The sequence below is a fragment of the Notamacropus eugenii genome, chromosome 5 (genome assembly GCF_028372415.1).
Source record: "Notamacropus eugenii isolate mMacEug1 chromosome 5, mMacEug1.pri_v2, whole genome shotgun sequence".
In the NCBI taxonomy this organism is placed as follows: domain Eukaryota; kingdom Metazoa; phylum Chordata; class Mammalia; order Diprotodontia; family Macropodidae; genus Notamacropus; species Notamacropus eugenii.
In genome coordinates, this window is record NC_092876.1 from 7,565,108 (window position 1) to 7,585,529 (window position 20,422).

Genomic DNA, 20,422 nt, shown 5'->3' on the forward strand with positions numbered 1-20,422 from the left:
AACAAAACCTTGATACTGTCAATATGTGAGTTTCTAAGTCGATATACTGCCACCGAATTTGACATCACTGTTCTACGTGGCTTATCAGTTGCTTTAACTTTGAGGATTCAGTCTACTTTAGAAGATGCTCTATGAAATCCCACATAAGCCTTCACATATTTTCACCAACAACAGCTCTGATGCCTGAATATTAGATTGAGAGCTGGAAAGGACCATCGAGGCTGCCAAATCGAGCCCCCTCGCTTTTATGGAGGTGAGATGTAGAACCATAATGTTGGTTTTTCAGTCATCTTCTAATGGTGATACCATTACCAATTGGATTCCTTCCATCTGAAAAAATCTTAAAAATTGACTCTAAGGGCCTTTAAAACTATGCTGATGCTGCAACAGTTTCTTCTATTTTTACTGAGCTCCAGTCAGTCTTCTTGACTTATCTTCTTAGATGCCATTACTACCTCCGTATGTGGTATTTGGGGGTACGGAAGGCTTAGACTCTAAATGCAGGGATTTTTCTGTTTCTATGGAGGGGAACACATTTCCAGAGGTCTCATTCCTGGCTCTCAGCAGAATTGTTTTCTGATTATTTTGTAGGATGATAATCTCCCTCATTATCTTTCTTCACCTATCACAGTGCTTTGTAACTGAACTTAAATCAGGGTTACCCTTGGTTACTGTCATTGCTTGTTGGTAACATGGTTTATTGTTTCTCTCAGTCTGGTAACTGTTTCTCATTGCCTTGACCTCCCCAGAAAGGCTGGTGATAGATGTCTCTTCTTTTGTCCATTTCCCAGTTTTAGACATCAGCAAATCCCACCCTCCCCAAACTTGAATTTTTTTTCTGTTAATCTCAACTTCAAGATCAGGAAGTTTGTTTTGCTTGTGACTTTTCCCAGCCCAGTATTATCATTGCTTTCAAGCCCTTCTTCCCTCATCCCCCCTTGATCCCTTGTTGCATTCAGTGGCTTTCTTCACCATACTGTTTGTGTCTGTGTGTGTCCTCCTTTGTCCATTTTATATGAGAGTGAGTCCCATCTGATGCCCCCTCCTTCTATCTGTGCCTTCATATTGTATATTCTCCTCATGAACTCCACGAGGAGAACTGAGAAATGGATAGTTCCCCCCCTTTTTCCTCCTTTCTGTATTAGAGTATTTCTTTTACTCTCCCTTTTCTTCCCCTCCATCAAGTCCCAAAACACCCCTATTCCTGTTTTTCTTATTTAACTCCCTCAATACTCTTTCCAGATATTTAGGTTGTGAAAGGATGTTTGATCTTGTCTCCCCATAAATATCTCCCTCCAAATGCTCGAATAAATTTAGCTTTTGGTGTTTTTCTTGGCTTTTATATTTTTATTTCAAATTTCATACTCAGTTCTGGACCTTCCATCATAGATCCATTTTTTCTTTTGTACTCAGCTTTGTAGGGTAAGTTATTGTAAAGCCTATATCTTTTTCCTTTTGGAATGGTCTGCTTCAAGATCTCCTCTCATTTGAAAAAAGAAGTTGCCGAGTCTTGTGTGATCCTGGTTGAGGTCCTTTAGTACTTGAACTGCGTCTTGCTGAATACTTGGAGTATTTTTTTCTTTGACATGGGATTTTCTATATGACCTTCCTAGGACTTTTCCTTTCTGGGTTTCTTTCAAGAGGGGGGTTCAGGGGCCTCTTTCTACATCTGCCCTCACCCATCTCAGTACTAGGCATTCAGAAAAAGATAAACCTGGTTTGCAGACTGTACTTTAACCATGCAAATGAGCAAGCACATGCTTATCGTGGCCTTCTCAGAAGAAATGAATCGGTGCTTTTTCCAAATACAACTTTATTGCGGTCAGAGGGGCTTCATTGTCTTCGTAGTGGAGTATAAGTACAGATATGTATGAAACCACTTTTTAAAGGGGCCATGCTTACAGATTTGGCAGTTTGGAATTGTAACAACATAGATGTCATGTAATACAACTCTACCCCATAGAGCCTCCTGCTTTTCAGGCCTGAGGTAGAAACTCCCTAAGCTACCTAATTGCTAAACACTTATTCCAAGCTTTCAAAAAAGGTGTTAACCAATTGGTTACTACTAATAATACTTAGCAATTATATAGTGTTTTAAGATTTGTAAATCATACATTAACTCAGTTTGGTTCTTCAAACAATTCTGTGGGGTAAGTACTATTGTTAGCATCTCCAGTTTTACACTTCAGGAAACTGAGACACAGAGACTAGGTGACTTGCCCAGGGTGACACACATAACGTGTCTGAGACTTGGCTCAAACTCTTGTCTTCCTTCCTCCAGGTTCTGTGCTCTATCCATTGTACCACCTGGTTGCCCCAATAATAGCTAGCATTCATATAGCAATTTAAGGTTTGCAAAGTGCTTTACAAATATTGTCTTATGCTCACAACAATCCTTGGAGCTAGGTGGGAATATTATTCACATTTTTCAGGTGAGGAATCTGAGCCTGATAGGCCTTAAGTCACTTGCCAAGGGTCACAGAGCTAGTAAGTGCCCGTGGCTGGATTTGAATGAATGGATTTCTAAGTTCAGCTCCAGCCCTGTGTCCTCTCTACCACCCGGCTGCCAGTTTAAAACCCACTTATTTCCAGAAGCCAAAAAGAGTTCGACAAAGTTGACAATTAAAAGAGATGCATAATAAGTCACCAGAGAGTGGAGCCTTCAGTGGAATACAACCCAGATTTGCCATCTGTGGTGGCTTTGTGTGTTTAATTAGGGGAATAGCCCCACAGGGTAAATCCGTTAGGGGCTGTGGGCACACCTATGGGACACTTGAACATGAGGCTTTTTCTGCTAATGTTCATGTTTTAGCATTGTATAGATAGTCAATTCAAACATATATGGAGTCTTACTAATTAATTTTTTGACCATTTGAAAATATATTGTCTTATTCGCTAATTTCAATCTTGTGAATTGGGTCAATAAAAGTAAATTATTCTAGCTTTTTGTTTCTGTGGTCCCACACTGCTGCACGATATTCCTTTTTAACATAACTCAAATAGCATAGATCCTGGGAAGGATCTTTCTGGTTATAAGCCCCCAATGTAAAGGTTACTGTTTAAATTCTTTAAAATTATTCGTAGATGTGCTTCTAGAGCCATAATTTTCCATTCCTAATCACTTTTCTGTGTTTACAGATAAAGCTTCTTCAATTATTAATAGACGAGTAAAAGTATGGTGTGGCCTTGTCAGAGAGAGTGTGTGCTCTGTGAGCAAAGCTGAACGGAAGCAGCGCAAAAGAAATGCGAGATGCGCAGAATTAGAGAATCCTCCCCACATGTTCACTCGGATTATTTGTGCCTAATCTGTGTAGAGCATTCCGAGCTCACGTTGGTCTGATCAGCCACAGGCTGACACATTGAAACTTGACTCTAACATGTCATTTTGTTTTCTTCAAGAACAAAGGACAGCCATATAAAAAAGTAACTGTTACTTCCCTTGGACTGCGTGTTCCCGTGTTGTTTAAATAGCCAACCAGTCCGAGAAATTCAGTTACTTCATTCAAAGAGCTGAGCAAGCCTATGAAAAAGTCAGCTGAGATAGATTGTTTCAACCTCCTATTTACTGAGGGTCTACCGACCTTTTGTTTGACTGATTGTCAAAGAATGAGGACTGGTGATCTGCATTGGTCCAATCCACATTAGTATGTAACAGTAGAAAGCCATTTCCTAACTGGTAATCTCCCTTTGTGCCTCTATTATACTTCCTGTAGATTTCCACTTGGTACTCATAGATTCCTTTCCTGTGTTCTTTGTTTTGGAGAAATAATGATATGTAAGAATGAAGGACTTAATTTTAAGGAAAAATGTCAACGTGGGCATACTTCATTCCCCCCTCCAGATGGACGGATCTGGTAACTCATCTCTGACAGTTATCAAAGAAAGGGCTGAAACCAGATGGTGGGATAAGAGAGAATGAAATAAGTGCAGGTTCGTGCTGTGTCACGTTTCCAGAGGTTTGCCTGTATCATTTGAAATTATGAATTTTTCTTGAATGTAAAAATGAACATTACTAAAAATCATGCGAATTGACGCTGTATACTGTCGATTCCCTTTAACAGACTCAATATGGACTAGGCGGAGGAGAATACGTGGTTACTCGAAGTCTACTGAGTGAATGGAAAAGTAATAGCAACCAAGAAAAATGGAAATTGCTATTGCACTTACTATGGGCCAGGCCTTTTGCTAATGAAATGCTTTACAATTATCTATTATAAAATCCCTTTATTCTTAGTTTGCCCGCATTGAAGACACTTTAAATAAATAATTGTATCTATTAGAAATTTTTAAAAATCCATTATCTTTTCAAAATATTTTTGTTTTTAATGCCATTGTTATTTCCAAATAATACCATCCCATAAAAGCCTTTTTCATAAGCAGAAAAAAACTAAGTGCAGCAATCAGTCAACAACCATACATTAAGCGCCTTCTAGGATCCAGGCGCGGTACTAAGACCTGGGAGGACAAAACAAGGAACTTCCAGTCCAACTGGGAGACAACGAGCAAACAAACCTGTCCCAACAAACTGTGCAGGGCTGGGGATCACCTCCAATAGAAACCAGCTGAACCCAGTAGCAAACTGGCAGAACATGGAAGAATCAGTCCCCATAATCCAACACTTCACATAGATGAGAGAAGTGTTCTTATCGCCACTTTTGTGGATCCAATATTAGACATTGTGTAGAACTGGAATTCTCAAGTCTGTTTATCATGTTTTCATTTAGATTACTGTAGTTACTGGGTCTACACTATTTTCCTGGTTCAGTTTCTGCAAAACTTTATTCACATCCTTTTATTTTTTTATTTTTAAATAATATTTGAGGAGGACACTTGGCATTTACTAGCTGTGTGACCTTGTTACTTAACCCCAATTGCCTTGCCTTCTCCCCCCCAAAAAAATAATAATAATAATATTTGAATTACCATGCATTCCCTTCTCCATAAAAGTGGCTTTCTCCCCATGCTTGGTCCCAGGCCACCATCTTTCTTCACACCATCTCAGTGATCTCATCCAGTTCCATAGATTCAGTTCTCAGGTCTATGCAGGTGACTCCTCAATCCAAATACACACCAACTCTAACCTCTCTCCTGAACACTCCAAGTGCCTACTCAACATTTTGACTTAATTGTTCTTTTGATTTCTCAAACTAACATTTCCATGCCCCTGATCAATCCACACACCGCCCTTGCCCCCAACCTTTCCCCTCTTTGGAAGCCATCCTATCACCTTGGGCAGCTAGTAGTACAATGGATAGCGTGCCAAGGGTGGAGTCAAGACCTGAGTTCAAATGTGACCTTAGGCACTCACTAGCTATGTGACCCTACACAAGTCATTTAACCTTTGTCTGCCTCCGTTTCCTTAACTGTAAAATGGGGATAATAATAGCAACTCCCTCTGAGGGTTATCATGAGGATCAAATGAGATCCCAGTTACAAAGTTCTTAGCACAGCACCTGGCACTTAATAAGTTCTGTAGAAATGTAGAGAAGTTGTTATTAACTGTTATTATTATATTTTCTTTCACTCAAATCTGCAACCTTGCAGTCACCTTTTCCTCCTTTCTCTCACTGCCCCTTCCCCCGTGTCTGGTCTTGATTCTGCTTCTCAGACATGCCACCCTTCCGTCACAGATCACTGTCCCAGTGAGGCCTTTGTCCCCTCCCAGCACCTTACTCCCTCTCCAGTCCTCCTCTCCAGGATTGCCAGCATGATCTGCCTAATGCCCGGGTCTAAATGGCCATTCCTCTGCTCACGAGTCCTGTTGGTTCCTTGGAGCACATTTGTGTCAATCCACAAGCCTGCCCGTGCCCGTGTTCCCAGATTTGTCTCAGGCCATTTCCCAGAGTGCACCCTCTCCTCCAGTCTACCCCTGTCTCCTCCAGTGTGCCCCCCTCTCCTCCAGTGTGCTCCCCTCTCCATGGCTGTTTCCTGTGTTTGGAATCTTTTTCATCTCCACTTTTCCAAGCCTTTATGTTCATTCCCAGCTCAGCTCAGCAGGAAGCCTTTCTTGATATCCCACAGGTACTATCTGTCTATACATTAGATCCCTCGTGTAGAACGCAGCTCCTTGAGGGAAGGGTATTTGTGTTTGTGGTGGATGTTTGCCTTCATGTCTCTCATGTCTCGGAGTGTTTGGCAAGGACAGGGATCTTGTAACACGCTCTGCAAACCTTAAAGGGCTGTTTAAACACCAGGTATTATTATTAATTGTTGTTTTTATCCCTCCAGCTTCCTGAACCTTCTAATGGACCCCTCCTGAACTGAACCAATGTTTCTAGAACCATACTGGGATGTGCTGATAAATGTTTAACAGTGGGCTCTCTGGTTAATCCACCAAACAATAAATCAAGCCCAGAGGTGTAGCATTTGTATTTTTGAGGTGTAAAATTTTCCTGAAATTTTTAACAATGGGCTTACCTAGAGGTGATACACAGTGGCCGCTTAATAAATGTTTGTTGAATACAGTTTGACTTGACAGAACAAAATTGAGTCTAAAAGTGTGAGGGTTCCTGGTGCACATGTTAAGTGCAACTTAAGTCAATTTATATATATTTATAATTCAATGACCTGATTATTGATCAAAAGCAAGGCACAAAACAGAGACAGACATAAGTTACCCCAAGTTCTTTGGCACTGTCCTGGGGAATGCCCTGTGCCAGGCTGGTGAAGCCCTCCAAGTGCTACTGCTTGCCAGGGGTATTGTGGTGGCTCCATTAAACTACTTCAGTGAAATCCCTGCTTATACCAGATATCAGTCCAACAGGGCAGACAAGAACAATTTAGGGGATGCCAGATGCCTGTGGTCCAGACTCTGCGTGCAGTTGGATAACCAGTCCAGTGAATGAGTATATTGGCTCATCTTTCCATGATCCCTTGCACAACAAACCTTCTTTTTAACACAAATGTCTCCAAGCCAAGCTCCATGTTTAAAATGTTGAAATACAACATTCTGAAGAACAAAATTTGGTTGACCCAAAGGGAATTGGAGAGCTGTAGGGTAGGCGAAAGGAGGCAAAGAAATCTTTGGTGGAAGAGGATGTGGCCCAGTCACGTAGCAAGAGCAAAGGGTAAAGGTCAGCTGTTCCAAGTGCTGCCCTGGGACTCAAGAAATGGCAAAAAGCCCTAGAGAAAGGCCCTTGCCCATGGAGTGGACCTTCTGTGGAGGATCTCTGAGATGACTGAGACAGATATTGCATGAGATAAGAAAGTTTGAATGAGGCACAGTGTATACTCATGGGAATACTACGTCAAACTCACAGGACTTCCCCTCCCCCATTCAGAACTGGCAATTGCTAGCATTTTGACTTCCTTTGAAAAGCGATAGTAGCAGTCAATATCTTTGCTTTCTTATAATTTTTCATAATTCCTTATAATTTTTAATGGCATTGCTTCTCGTATTTCTTCACTGCAAATAATGTTGGCTCTTGGTTTCAGCTCTGTGCTCTTTATCATATTAAGAACTAATCTCACTACCTCATGGTTTTGTTCTGTTTTGTTCTCCAAAAATGTATGTTAAGTTTTGTTGAATGCTTCTTCTGCATCTGTTGCTTAGAGAGTTATCCCTGGAGTCTTGTTCCAAGACTAGAGATCTAGCTTTGGAGCCAGGAAGACCTGGTCCTACATCTGACACCTCCTGGCTGTGTGACTGGCCAAGTCACTTCACTTCTCAGTGATTTGAGCAGGTCTCTAAGACTATAAGTTGCAGGGAAGGTGACAACTTGCTTTGGTGGGGGAAGTTTCTAGTTCCATATATCACATATACATACATACTTTCATACATGCGATCATACATACTACCATACAATTCCATGTAGCCATGTGTCAGTGAAGTCACAGGTTCAGTCCCTATCCTTGGTAAGAGTCAGATGGGAAAATGTTGCTGTTAGTTTGGCTGATGGAGCAAGATATATGACCAAAAATAAAATAGAAAATTACAAAAATTATACACAAATTAAAAGTACTATGAGTGCACTTTGGAGAAAGATATGTAAGAAGTAAGACTTCTGTAGTGCCTGACCAGAATGTAAAGGTGGTTAAAGGTCAATTATTTGGATAAATTATTAAATCCCAAATAGCTACTGCTGGAAAGTATATTTTATTAAACAGGATAAGATTAGGTACTTGTAGGTAGCAGAAATAATAGATTGGTTAGTATATGACAGTGAAGGAGGTGCTGAATTCATTTGGAGGCTCTTAGGAGTTGCTGAAATGAAGAGATACCGAAGCTCTCTTATTAGTGGCCCCCACCATTTAGCTGCAGATGTTCCCTAAGTGGGTGATTTTGTAATGTCAGCAGCCACACCAAAGGAGACCCCAAAACTTGAGAATCCTAGGGAAATTTATTGAAGGACATTTTTTTAATGGCCAGCTGGGGGTGGCCTCTGCCTCAGACCACAGGATCCTGTTGTGTTTCACACCGATTATGTGTGTCACATAGCTGTCATGTCCTCAAAGCAGTTTATGGAGAGTGGCCCTATCAAAGTTTGCCCCCCTCCTTTTTGTTTTTATACATAGTGATCCGCGTTTCTGACTTGTAGTTATGCCTCCTCTGTGTAACTGATTAGCCTCCATGGGGATGGCGGGCATAGGACTGGATGGCTAATATTCCATGTCCCTGTTCAAGGCCTCTTAAACTGCTGAGGGATTTGAGAACAACATTGCCTATCATCCCAGAAAGCAAAATATCATCAAAAGCTCTTCCACCAGGGCCCAAAATGCGAATTATTCACAAAGTCTGATTTTTGGAGACAAAGAAGGATCTTAGGTCTGTAGATAAGAACAGCAGAGAGAATTGATAAACTGAATAGGTCTGCAGTCAACATTAAATTCTGTTTTCAAACTAGCTGGGTTCCCTTGTCTCTAATTATCCAATTATTGCCAAATAAGCAACCCAAGGTGTGTTTCCAGCTGAATAACAAGCACAGACAACAAGTCCCTTCCTCACTGGGATTGCAGCTTGCTCTGGAGATTTCGCATGTGCGTACAAGTTGGATTTTCAAAGGGGGAAGGAGCCCTGCAGTTATAACTCTCAAGGGGATGCCTCCATGCCCTTTGTGTATGCAACTTCATTTAACACACAAAGGATCATGGGAGCATTACTGTTGATCTAGGGATGGATTTTAGCAGTGGAGGGAGGTATGCGGTCATAACTGCCAAGAGGAAAATTCTGTCATGAGGTCATGAATATTCACATAGGCACGTATATGTTCATTTTCGGGGACCAGTCTCCTTTATTTTCATAAAAGATTAGCAGCACAGTGACAAAAGTCCTAAATAATAAATAGATCTCCATATACTGTATTAAAAGAGGGAGCTGCAGAAGCTACAAAATCAGATATTGTTGGGTGAGTCCTGGCAGATACTGACTGGCTGGCCTCAATGACTCTTATACTAGATGGTCTCTAATGTTGTTTCCTGATTTACAGATTCTGTAACATGATGACAGTGATTACCTGTAATGAAAAATTACCATTTAGACTGTGAAACGTGACAATGGTGTCATGTCTAATTTCAAGATGTAGCCTGCTTGAATTATAGATTAGGGGCTTAAAAAGTGAAGGGGATTCCCATTGAGAGATGAGGTGTTAGGGGTATGTGGGTCCAGAATAAATCAGTACTAGAGCTATATGCTACACAATATAGCACAAAGTGCAGCAATTCCAAAGTAACCAATAAACATTTGAGGAAGTTCACTCAGGACCCTGACAACTGTCCTTATCTTACCTTCTACCATCACCTCTCCCCCCATCCTTTGGGCAGAAGAAGCCCTGAATAAGTAGGAATATGTTTGGTGTTTCAGGAATCAGTCACTTTCAAGGATGTTTCCGTGGACTTTACTCGGGACGAGTGGGGACAGCTGGACCCTGCTCAGAAGAACTTATACAGGGATGTGATGCTGGAGAACTACAGGAACCTGGTCTCCTTGGGTAAGGATGACTTTCTCTAAGGACAAAGATATCCATGGGACATCTTTCTGTTCTCATTTTCTAAAGTCTGGGCAGAAGAAAGGGATCTGACTTTCTTGGCTGAGTTTTGGCCTAGCATTCAGGGCGGGATATTAATATTTCAGCACTCATTGGTTAATCACCTAGTATGTACCAGGCACCATTTGAGGTGCTAGGTGCTCGGGGAAAAAAATCAAAAGTCACTCCTCAGGAGAAGCTTACATTCGATATGTGGATTAGAACATATTCACTGAGAAGTAAATGTAAGATGACAGGAGGCATGGGAGAGGTGGCACATGAGCTAAGCCTTGAAGGCTGCCACGGATATTAAGAGGCAACCATGAGGACTCCACAACATTATCCAAGTAGTTTCCCGGAAACCCCTGTGTAGGCAATCATTTAAAATGCTGCAGTACTTGCTCAACATGGAGAACCTCCCAAAATCATGAAGCTGTAAATTAGCAACAGTGTGCATGTCTCAAGCTGCCAAGTGTTTGAAAGAGGTCTCATTAAGGGAACTGTTCTTTCCATTGGCATAACAGTGTGTCAGTGACATTGAGCCAGTGCAGAGTGGGGCTAAACACAGACCACTGGCCCTAAAAGAATGCTGGGTTCCTGCAGCATGGGCTCAGAAATGTAAAGCCTCGAGGTTTCAATGTAGCTTCTCTCATCCTTGAGCAGACGCTGGTCACCAAAGGGGAAAGCCCCCAAACAGCACAGAGACACCTTTGAGAGAATCAGCGTATCTGTGAACACCCTTTGCCACACTAACCTGAAACTTAGAGAAAAGAAGCAAATTGTTCCTAGGGCAAAAGAGAAGCTTACTCCAAAGGAAAAAAATAATCCCAAAAGAAATTGGAGAAGCAAAAATTTCACTTTGACCAAAGTGAAATTAAAACTTTTTTAAAAATAAAGAATTTCAGGTTAGGAGAGGTCCTCAAAGGCCATCTGTTCCAGTGTATGTGGGAAAATCCCTTCCACCCTGAAGTCTCTTGTGGAGCCTCCAGGCTCAACCTCTCATACTTTTGGAGACGTTCTATTTTAGGAAGTTTTGCTTTAGATAAAGTCTCAATGTGCTTTTTTGTAGCTTCTACCCATCTGCTATCTAGGGCCAAGGTGAAAAAAGTCAACCCTCTTCCACATGACAGCCACTCATGTACTTGAAGATAGTGTGTGCCTTCAAGTATATATCCGTTTGCAGATCATTTCCAGATCTACATTTCCAGCCCCATTCTCTCTCCTGAAGTCCAGTCACACATTCTTAACTGCCTTTAGGAAATCTCTACCTAGACATCTCACACTCAAAACAAATAAAACGGAATTGTTATCTCTCCCTGCTCAAAACATCCTTCTTCATAAAGGCCTTGTTGCCATCAAGGGGACCAGTATACTTCCAGTCACCCAGGTGGGCGACCTCTGAGTCACTGACAATCCTTCTGAATCATGTGACACTCCCCTCCATCTAATCATCAGCGAGTTTTGTCATTTGTACCGTCCATTCCCTCCTTAGCACACACATGGCCACCAGCCTCGTTCAGATCCTCATCACCCCCAACTAGTCTACCTGCCTATCATCATCTCTCCCTTCTCCCATCCACTCAGGTCTTTCTGAGTCCATCCCCTCTGCCATATTGTGTCTCAAAAGGTGCAAATGAGTTCCATCTGAGATATATTGAGTTTAAATAGCTAATGCAGTGTATAAGTGGCAGTAGTATCGCTATGTATAAAACTGGGGAGGAGATAATTAAACCCATGGGAGCTCATGAGATCCTCTAAAGATGGTGGAGGGGCAGTGGAGTCAAGAACCTCAGAGTTCAAATCCAGGGTAGGTTCATGCTAGCTGTGTGACCCTGGGCAATCAGTTCTCCTCTGCTGCCTCAATTTCCTTCTCTATAAAATGGGGATCATAATAACATCTAGCTCCCAGGATCAAATGAGATCATCTTTACTAAACACTTCTAAATCTTATATATAAATGTTATTATTATTAGTTTTTATTACAAGGGTCCTTAAGCTGGAATCTCTGAATTTGGATGAGAACCAAATTACATTTTTTTCTACCAATCTAAACAAAATTTAGCATTTACATCAAATGTTGTTGTGTTCGGCCTTTGTTGCCAAAGAAGACCATGCCATCAGAGAAATAATGACATGACTTGCACTTGACTTTGTTTTGAGTGAGGGAGGGCTGTGCAGGTCACCAGCCTCACTTCTCCAGAGCCAACTGAATCCAGTGACCTGATATTACTGGAGATGGCCCAGGATGCAATGGGAGATCTTGACCTTTTTAGGCATTTTCACCTACACATAAAGGGAGGTAACACCCATTGAGTGAATAGACCTCTTTAAGAAGTAGTCAGGGAATGAACCTTTTAATAAGCAAAAGAAAAAAATAACTAAATCAAACTGGGAGGGAAAGGGAAATGGTTACTATTGATAATCACCGTAAGCCAGCCATTAAGTGGACCTTGGGCAGGGACCTATTGTTGTCCAAACTATGGGCTTCAGAGTGCACTGGGTTTAAGGTTTTGAGAATGACAAAGAAGGAAGGGAGGGAGGGAAGGGAAAGGAGGGAGGAAGGGAGGGAGAGAGGAAGGAGGGAAGGAAGGAAGGAAGGAAGGAAGGAAGGAAGGAAGGAAGGAAGGAAGGAAGGAAGGAAGGAAGGAAGGAAGGAAGGAAGGAAGGAAGGAGACAGAGGGGAGAGGATATGCTGGGTTAGGCAGCTTGGTCTACTCATAAGTTGTGTTCGTCCTTTGTTTTTCCAGAAAACCATGACACCAGAGAAATGCATGTGTAGAATCCATATTAGATCGCATGCTGTCTTGGGGAGGGAGGGAGAGGGAATGGGGAGAAAATTTGGAACTTATGGAAGTGATTGTTGAAAACTGAAAACAAATATATATTTGTTAATATATTTGAAAAAAAGGAGGTGGGTCAATCTCAGCATCACACTTTCCAATACAAATGCAGGCAACAATCCTTATTCCAGGAAAGGGTCTGTAGGCTTCACCAGACCACCCAACAAGTGCATGACACCAAAGAGATTCAGATCTAGTGCAGAGAGAAGAGAAAGGGGCCCAGAACAGAGCTTTGGAAGATGTGCTGAGTTGGAGGGAGATGGGTGAATCTCCATGAAAGTAGGCCAAGAAGGAACAGTCAGAAAAGCTGGCCTTTCCACCTTCCTACGCTTCTGATCCTTCCCTCATGTTCTGAGATCCCCTGCCCTATTTGCAATTCTTCACGTGCCACATTCCATTTTCCATCTTCATGTCTTTCTCAAGCAGAGAATGCTCCTCCCCCTCACCCCTGCCTCTGTGTTTTCCTGGCTTCTTTCAAGGCTCCACTCAAACCCCACCTTCTGCAGGCCAGGCTCTTCCCTCTGGAATGACCTTCTATCTAATCTGCATATATCTTGTGTATACCTAGTTGTGTACATGCTGTCTCCCTCATTAGAGCATGACCTCACTGAGGGCAGGGACTATGCTTTTGCCTTTCTGTGTATTCTTAGCACAGCATTTGGCATATAGTAATCACTTAATGAATGCTTACTGACATGACTGAGTAGGAGGAGAAGGAAGAAAGAACAGTTCCATGGATACCGAGGGAGGAAAGAATGTGTGGGGAGAAGAGGTGTTCATGAGCCAGAGCTGGCCTGCACAACCTGCGGCCCATGGACACACCAAAGGATTTCAGATGGCCCGTGAAAAATGTCGAAGGTGCTTTCCTCTATACGTGGGCCACAAGTTGTGCAGACCTGACCTACAGATAAGGAGTACAAAGACTTGACTAACAGTGACAAGATCATTGGTAACCCGGAGGAAAGTTTCAGTGCAGCTGGAAGCCAGAATGCAAGAGGTTAAGAAGTTGAAACATTAGGAAGTGGAGGGAATTAATCTAGACAACTATCTCTATCACATCTTCTGTGAAAGAGAGATGGCATCTTGAATGAGTTGTATGACTAAATGATGAAGGCTTCTTAAAGACCCAGGAGGCCTGGGTATGATTCCGTTTAACAAGGAAGGAGTTGGGGTGGGGGGGAAGTTTAAGGTGAAAGTGAGAAGGTATGATTGACAGGACAAGCTCTCAGAGGAGATGGAAAACCAGGAAGTAGAGATGTCAGCTTTGACAAGGAGGAAGCCCACTTCTTCCCCAGAAACTAGAGCAGAGGAGGAAAAAATGAGGGGTAACCTCATTGACTTTTGAAGCGTGGCCTTGGGGAGAAGAGGGAGGCAAGAGACAAGACTGTTTCCACACTGTGCTCCCAGGTGAAAATTATACAATTGGAAATTGGCAGCCTCTGTGTCATCCAGGGCTAGATTAGTTCCATATCCTCAGCCATTCAGCTCTTATTAAGTTCTAACTATGTGCTGGGCAATATACTAAGCACCAAGGTTACAAAGAAAGTAAAAAACAAGGTCTAAAGGGGGAGACAAAATGTAATAATGAGGCACACACAAGGTACATACAGAGTAGGTGTAAGGTAATCTCACAGGGAAGGCATTAGTGTGTTGGGGTTGAGTGAAGATCAGGACACTGTCTTGTGAAAGAAAGGACTTGAGCTGAGTCTCAAAAGGAAGCCAGGAAAAGGAACAGGCATTTCAGACCTGGAGGCCAGCCAGTGTGAAGACACAGGGAGGGGACATAAAGTGTCATGTTAGAGGAACAGCAGTTGGCCAGTGCAGCTGGATTATGGAGTGTGTGGGCGGTATCCTCTTTCAAGGACTAGCTCAGTGCTTGAAGAGATCAATGGTTGAAGATCATCCCTATCCTAGTAGTAATGAATTGAGTGAAGTAATTATCCGATTCCCCAATCCATTCTGCAATCTTTTTTTTTTAGCAGTATCATTGGAAGCCCCCTTCTGAGACGTTCAGTGCCACCCACTGCCCTCCCCTTCCTTACATGCTTTTTTCCCAGGAGTGGATGGGATTGGGATTGAATTCCAGATGACCCTTGCTCTAGGCACTTTGCTTTTCCTTTTCTATGAGCAGGGCTTCAGGTTTTTAAGCCAGATGTGATCACCAAGTTGGAACGAGCAGAAGCACCTTGGATGTTGGAAAACAAAGTCCTCAGACCCTACTGTCCAGGTAAGTGAAGGAAAACTGACAGTTGGGAATTACCAGAACAACAACTCTCCTGCTAAGTCAGGGGAAACCATTTCTGAAATGATGGACAAGAAGCATCCCTCTGTCCTCAAGCCTATGGAGAAGGGTGGAAGTTGTTGGGCATTGGGGCTGAAATGACACTTTGTCCCCAGCCTTTGCTTGTTTCTTCAACAATGAACTGAGACCCTTCCTGCATCCTTTACTGTGCAGCCATGTTCCTCTCTCTCCGTGTTCTCTCTAGCCCTCCTTTGTTTTTCAGGCTAACCTTTCCATCTACACTCAGAATCCCCCATCTTTCTGCTCCCTGAGGACATTGTTCCCTTGAAAAGCAGCAGGATACAATGGGAACAGCACTAGCCTTGGGGTCAGTCAGTCAGCATGTTTTAAATGCCAGGCACTTTGCTAAAGTGATAGGGATATAAAGGAAGGCAAAATCATGATCTCTGCCCTAAAGAAGCTCACTGTCTAAGGGGGAGACAAGGTTTAAGCAGCTCCAATACGGAGGCAATCAGGAGGCAATCAGCAAGAGAGTGTCAAGTGGAACCAGGACGACTTCTGGCACAAGGCTGGGACTTAAAAGGAAACCAGGAAGGAGAGATGAGGCCAAAGAGTTTCCAGGCATGTGTGAGAGACAGCAAGAAGGCCAGTGTTTCTGGGGCATCGAAGTGGACGTGGGAAGAAACAGAGGAAGAAGAGTAGGAGGGAAAATGTCAGTTGTGACGGGCTCTCAAAGCTAGAGGGGGGAGGCAGGGCCAACAGCAATTCCAGGTGTCTGTAGGAGGAAAGGACAAGGGACTGGGTTTTAACCTCAAGGTATCTTCATAAATCCCTCTTGGTTCTTTGATATTTCCCGTTATGCTTATCAAGAAGAAGCACAAGACTTGGAGTCAGGAGAACTTGAGTTCATGTCCTGCCTTTGACACTCACCAGCCCTGTGACCCTGGGCAAGTCATGTAAATTCTGGGAGCTCCTTGAGAGTAGGGACTGTCTTTTGCCTTTCTTTGTATTCTCAATGCTTAGAACAGTTCCTGTCACATAGTAGGTGCTTAATACATGCTTGTTGATTGACTGACTGATGAATCTGGGCCTATATTTCTTCATCTGTAAGATAAGGGGATTGGGCTCAGTGGCCTCTGTGTTCCATGCCAATTCTAAATCCATGATCCTTTGGTCCATAAACTTATCCTTTAATGCCAGGGACCCTCGTTCAACCACCACCTTCCCACCTTTCTGATTGACCTCTCCTTAATCTTTGTGCTTTTGGTACTTTACCTTTTGGAAATCATTGAATCCTTACTATGTGTTATATCCCTTTAAATCTACAAACATTGTGTTAAGCACATACTGTACACTTGTACCTTCTGGAATGTAGCAGAAAGAGCAGTTCAGAAACCAGAGGTCTTATAAAATCCTCCAAAGGAAATAGCTAACACAGGGCACCACACAGGAAGACTGGCTACCTCCCTTAGTTCCAAGCAGACTCAAAGGCTGCTTTATCTTGTGCTAAGGAGGCCTTCCTTCATCTTTATAACTGGAGAATTTCTCCCCAGTCTGAATTCTCTAATGATTGAATAAAGCCAATGCACAGGCTCATGTTCATTTTATTTGCAGGGTTTCTTGTTTATACCCCTTCACAGGCATTGATAGTCACTGTCTGAGTAAGGTTCCATTCACCATTCCTCGCTGGTCTCATTAGCTCTTAATAAGTATCTCTTGAAATGTGAGGATTTGCTTCTCTCTTGGCACAAAGGGAGCATATGTTTGTGTGCATGTATGCACACACATATACATGGGTTTTTTTTCTCCTTTCAGATTGGGAAATGAAGCCTGAGATCAAGGAGACCTTTTCAAAACAGGGCACGTATATGGAAGAGTCATTGTCAGAAAAATTCAAGAGTAATGATCCCTGGAATTGTCCCTTGGGACAAATATGGACTTATGGTGGGAAGTTCAAGAAGCAACGCCAGAGCCAAGAGAAAGAGTCAAGGGAAGTAACAGTCATCCCCAAGAAAATACCCAGTGAAATGAGAAGCCAAGCTGGTAATTTGGGAAGGAATTTTGGACAAATGCCATTTCTTGTTGCACAGCCGAGTGTTGCTACAAAAAGGAGTCTTCATCAATATGAAACAGATGGGAATAGCTTTAAAGAGTATTCAGAACTAATCAAATATAATGGCATTTCCTCAGGATTGAAGCCTTATAAATATGAATACAGTAAAGCTTCCAATTCCAACTCACACTTTATTCCATATAATAGAATACCTCCTGTAGAGAGAATCTCTGATTTCAACAAATTTGGCAAAGCCTTCCAACAAAAGAAGCACCTTATTCAACCTCAGATAAATCATGCTGGACACAAAGTCTATAAATGTGGTGAATGTGGAAAATTCTTCAGGCAGAGCATGCACCTTATTCAGCACCAGAGAATTCACACTGGAGAGAAACCATATAATTGTAATGAATGTGGAAAAGCCTTCAGGCAGAAAATTCACCTCATTCGACACAAAACACTGCATAGTGAAGAGAAACCCTTTAAATGTAATCATTGTGGTAAATGTTTCAGTGACAGCTCATCCCTCAATGTACATCAGAGAATTCATACTGCAGAAAAACCCTATCATTGTAACGAGTGTGGCAAAGCCTTCAGCCTCAGTCAGTACCTTATTCAACACCAGCAAATTCATACCACTGAGAAACGTTATAAATGTAGTGAGTGTGGCAAAGCCTTCAGCCTGAGTCAGTACCTTATTCGACATCAGAAGATACATACTGGAGAGAAACCCTATGAATGCAATGAATGTGGACAAACCTTCACACAGCAGGGAAGTCTTACTCAGCATCAAAGAAGCCATGCTGGAGAGAAACCCTATAAATGTAGTGAGTGTGGAAAAGCGTTTGGCCGGAGTCTGTATCTTACTCGACATCAGAGGATTCACACTGGGGAGAAGCCCCATATATGTGGTGAATGTGGGAAATCCTTTAATGATACTGCAGTCCTTGCTTTGCATCAGAGAATTCATACTGGAGAGAAACCTTGTAAATGTAATGTTTGTGGAAAGGCCTTCCGCCACACAAACCAGGTTACTCAGCATCAGAGAATTCATACTGGAGAGAAACCTTACAAATGTAATGAGTGTGGGAAAGCTTTCACTCACTGTGCTGGCCTTACTCATCATCAGAGAATTCATACTGGAGAAAAGCCCTACAAATGTGATGAATGTGGAAAAGCGTTCAAACAGAAAGTTTACCTAACACAGCATCAGAGAACTCATACTGGGGAGAAACCCTATAAATGTGACGAATGTGGTAAGACCTTCAGGCAGTGCTCAGCACTTATTTCTCATAAAAGAACTCATACTGGAGAGAAACCCTACACATGTAGGGAATGTGGGAAGGCCTTCAGTCATAGCTGTAGCCTTACTCTGCATCAGAGAATTCACACAGGAGAGAAACCCTATAAATGTAATGAATGTGGCAAAGCATTTAGCCAAAATATATTCCTTACCAGACATCAGAGAACTCATACTGGGGAAAAGCCCTTTAAATGTAGTGAATGTGGGAAAGTGTTTAGCCAGAGTATGTCTCTTACCCGCCATCAAAAAACACATACTGGGGAGAAACCCTACAAATGTGATGAATGTGGGAAAGGCTTCATCCAAAAGATACAATGTATTCAGCATCAGAAAATTCATACTGGAGAGAAACCTTAAAAACTGAGCTCATAGAAAAGGCTTCCTGTCAGTGCAGATGTATAATCATTCAATGTCCAAGACATTGTCCAAGATGTCAAGATAGAAAAGTTATAAATGTAATGAGTGTTAGAAGGCCTTCAAGTAGAGTTTATTCCTCACCACAGCTTTCAAAATAGAAATTAACAGTGTTTAAAGCTTTAGTCATATTTGTCATTTATTGATCAACAAATATTTATTAAGCACCCATTTTATTCCATGCACTGGAACACAAAGAATGAAGCCAACCCTGCTGTCAAGAATCTTATATTAAACAAGATTTAAGAGAACAATTTGGCACATAAAACTGAGAAAGAAAAATAGTCTTCTCATTTCCTGCAATATGCTTCTGTCATCAAGTGGTAGTTGATTTATACCCTCCTGGATAGGAAAAGCCTAAAATAGGACCTCTGAGAACCATGGACCTCTAAGGTCACTTGCAGATCTAAACCTAAGATCCTGCTACCCCGTCACAGATGCAGAATACAGACAACAGATTCAGGTGAACAACATACAACGTGACTACTGTGACATACACGGGAGCCACATGAAAAGGGAGCCGAACTCAGATTAAACACAATAATCGCTCTTGGTTCTGGACGATATATAATGACACAGACTTCCCTTGTTTGAGAGTCGGGAAACTACAGGTGTGGAATGTTGCATGTGTTGTCCAACACAACTCTGGTTCAACTTTTTTTTCTTTGTTACAAGGGAGGGCTCTGGGAGGGTGAGGGGTGGGAAAATGTAAATAAGAAAATCATGGTGCTGTAAAGGGGGAACAAATAAAGCAAAATAAAGCTTCCTAAAACACTGTGCTTTCTTGAAAACAAAAGGGGAACTTAGTGAAATTTTAGTATCCCAACTTCAACTTAGATGACATTTTTGTGAGGGAATAAATCAAATATGTCAATAATTGATAAGCCTTAAATAGATTCATTTTCCCTAAGGTAAATATATAAAAGCACACCACAGCATATGAAACCGTAGTTAACATCCATTGCCGTTGGTAGATGTTGGCTAGTACACACAGTCCTGTCTTTGTGAATCATCCTCAAGTTTTCTCATGTTTTATTCTGAGAAGCTAAGATAGGGAGAGTATAGCCATCAGCTGTGTTCTGGAAGAGCATCTCAGAGGTGGAAGTGATGAGAGAAGCAGAGTAAAAATGAGAGTGGAACCTGTCCTGTAAGGTGAAGACAGTAAGTGATTATAAAGCACCTACTATGTGCCAGGCACAGAGCTGGTGCTTTATAAATATGATCTCATTTGATCCTCATGACAACTCTTGAGACATAAGTCCTAGTATTATCCCATTTAACAGTTGAAGAAACTAAGGAAGAGGAGTAAAGTCACTTGCCCAGGGCGAGAGTTGGCACTTAACACCAAGCCTTCTTGACTGACACCATCACTTCACTGCACCAAGTAGCACCACTGTAACATCATTCCAGGACTCAATCAACCAACACATTTGCACTTAATACGTAGGCTTAGAGTCCAAAATATGTCATCTTTTGTTGAGTAGCCCAAGATTTCAGAGTCACACCCTTGATGCACTTCTCTCCAATACAAATTTGCATTCCCTGAAAATCCAACAAGGGCGACTCCCAATTCCATCAGCCAATGTTCCCAGTTCTGGATGCCTGGGA

General features: G+C 42.1%; 1 protein-coding gene across 3 annotated transcripts in view; it reads left to right on the forward strand.

Annotated features, from left to right (window-relative positions):
- Nucleotides 1–19,691, forward strand: part of LOC140508244 (uncharacterized) — a 34,632-nt gene extending 14,941 nt beyond the window's left edge. For all 3 annotated transcript variants that reach the window (XM_072616041.1, XM_072616043.1, XM_072616042.1), the window contains exons 4-6: nt 9,800–9,926; nt 14,934–15,029; nt 16,860–19,691. In XM_072616041.1, coding sequence (XP_072472142.1) covers nt 9,800–9,926; nt 14,934–15,029; nt 16,860–18,757 — 2,121 coding nt within the window. In that variant the 3' untranslated portion in view covers nt 18,758–19,691. The remainder of the gene's footprint in view (nt 1–9,799; nt 9,927–14,933; nt 15,030–16,859) is intronic.
- Nucleotides 19,692–20,422: the final 731 nt, after the last annotated feature.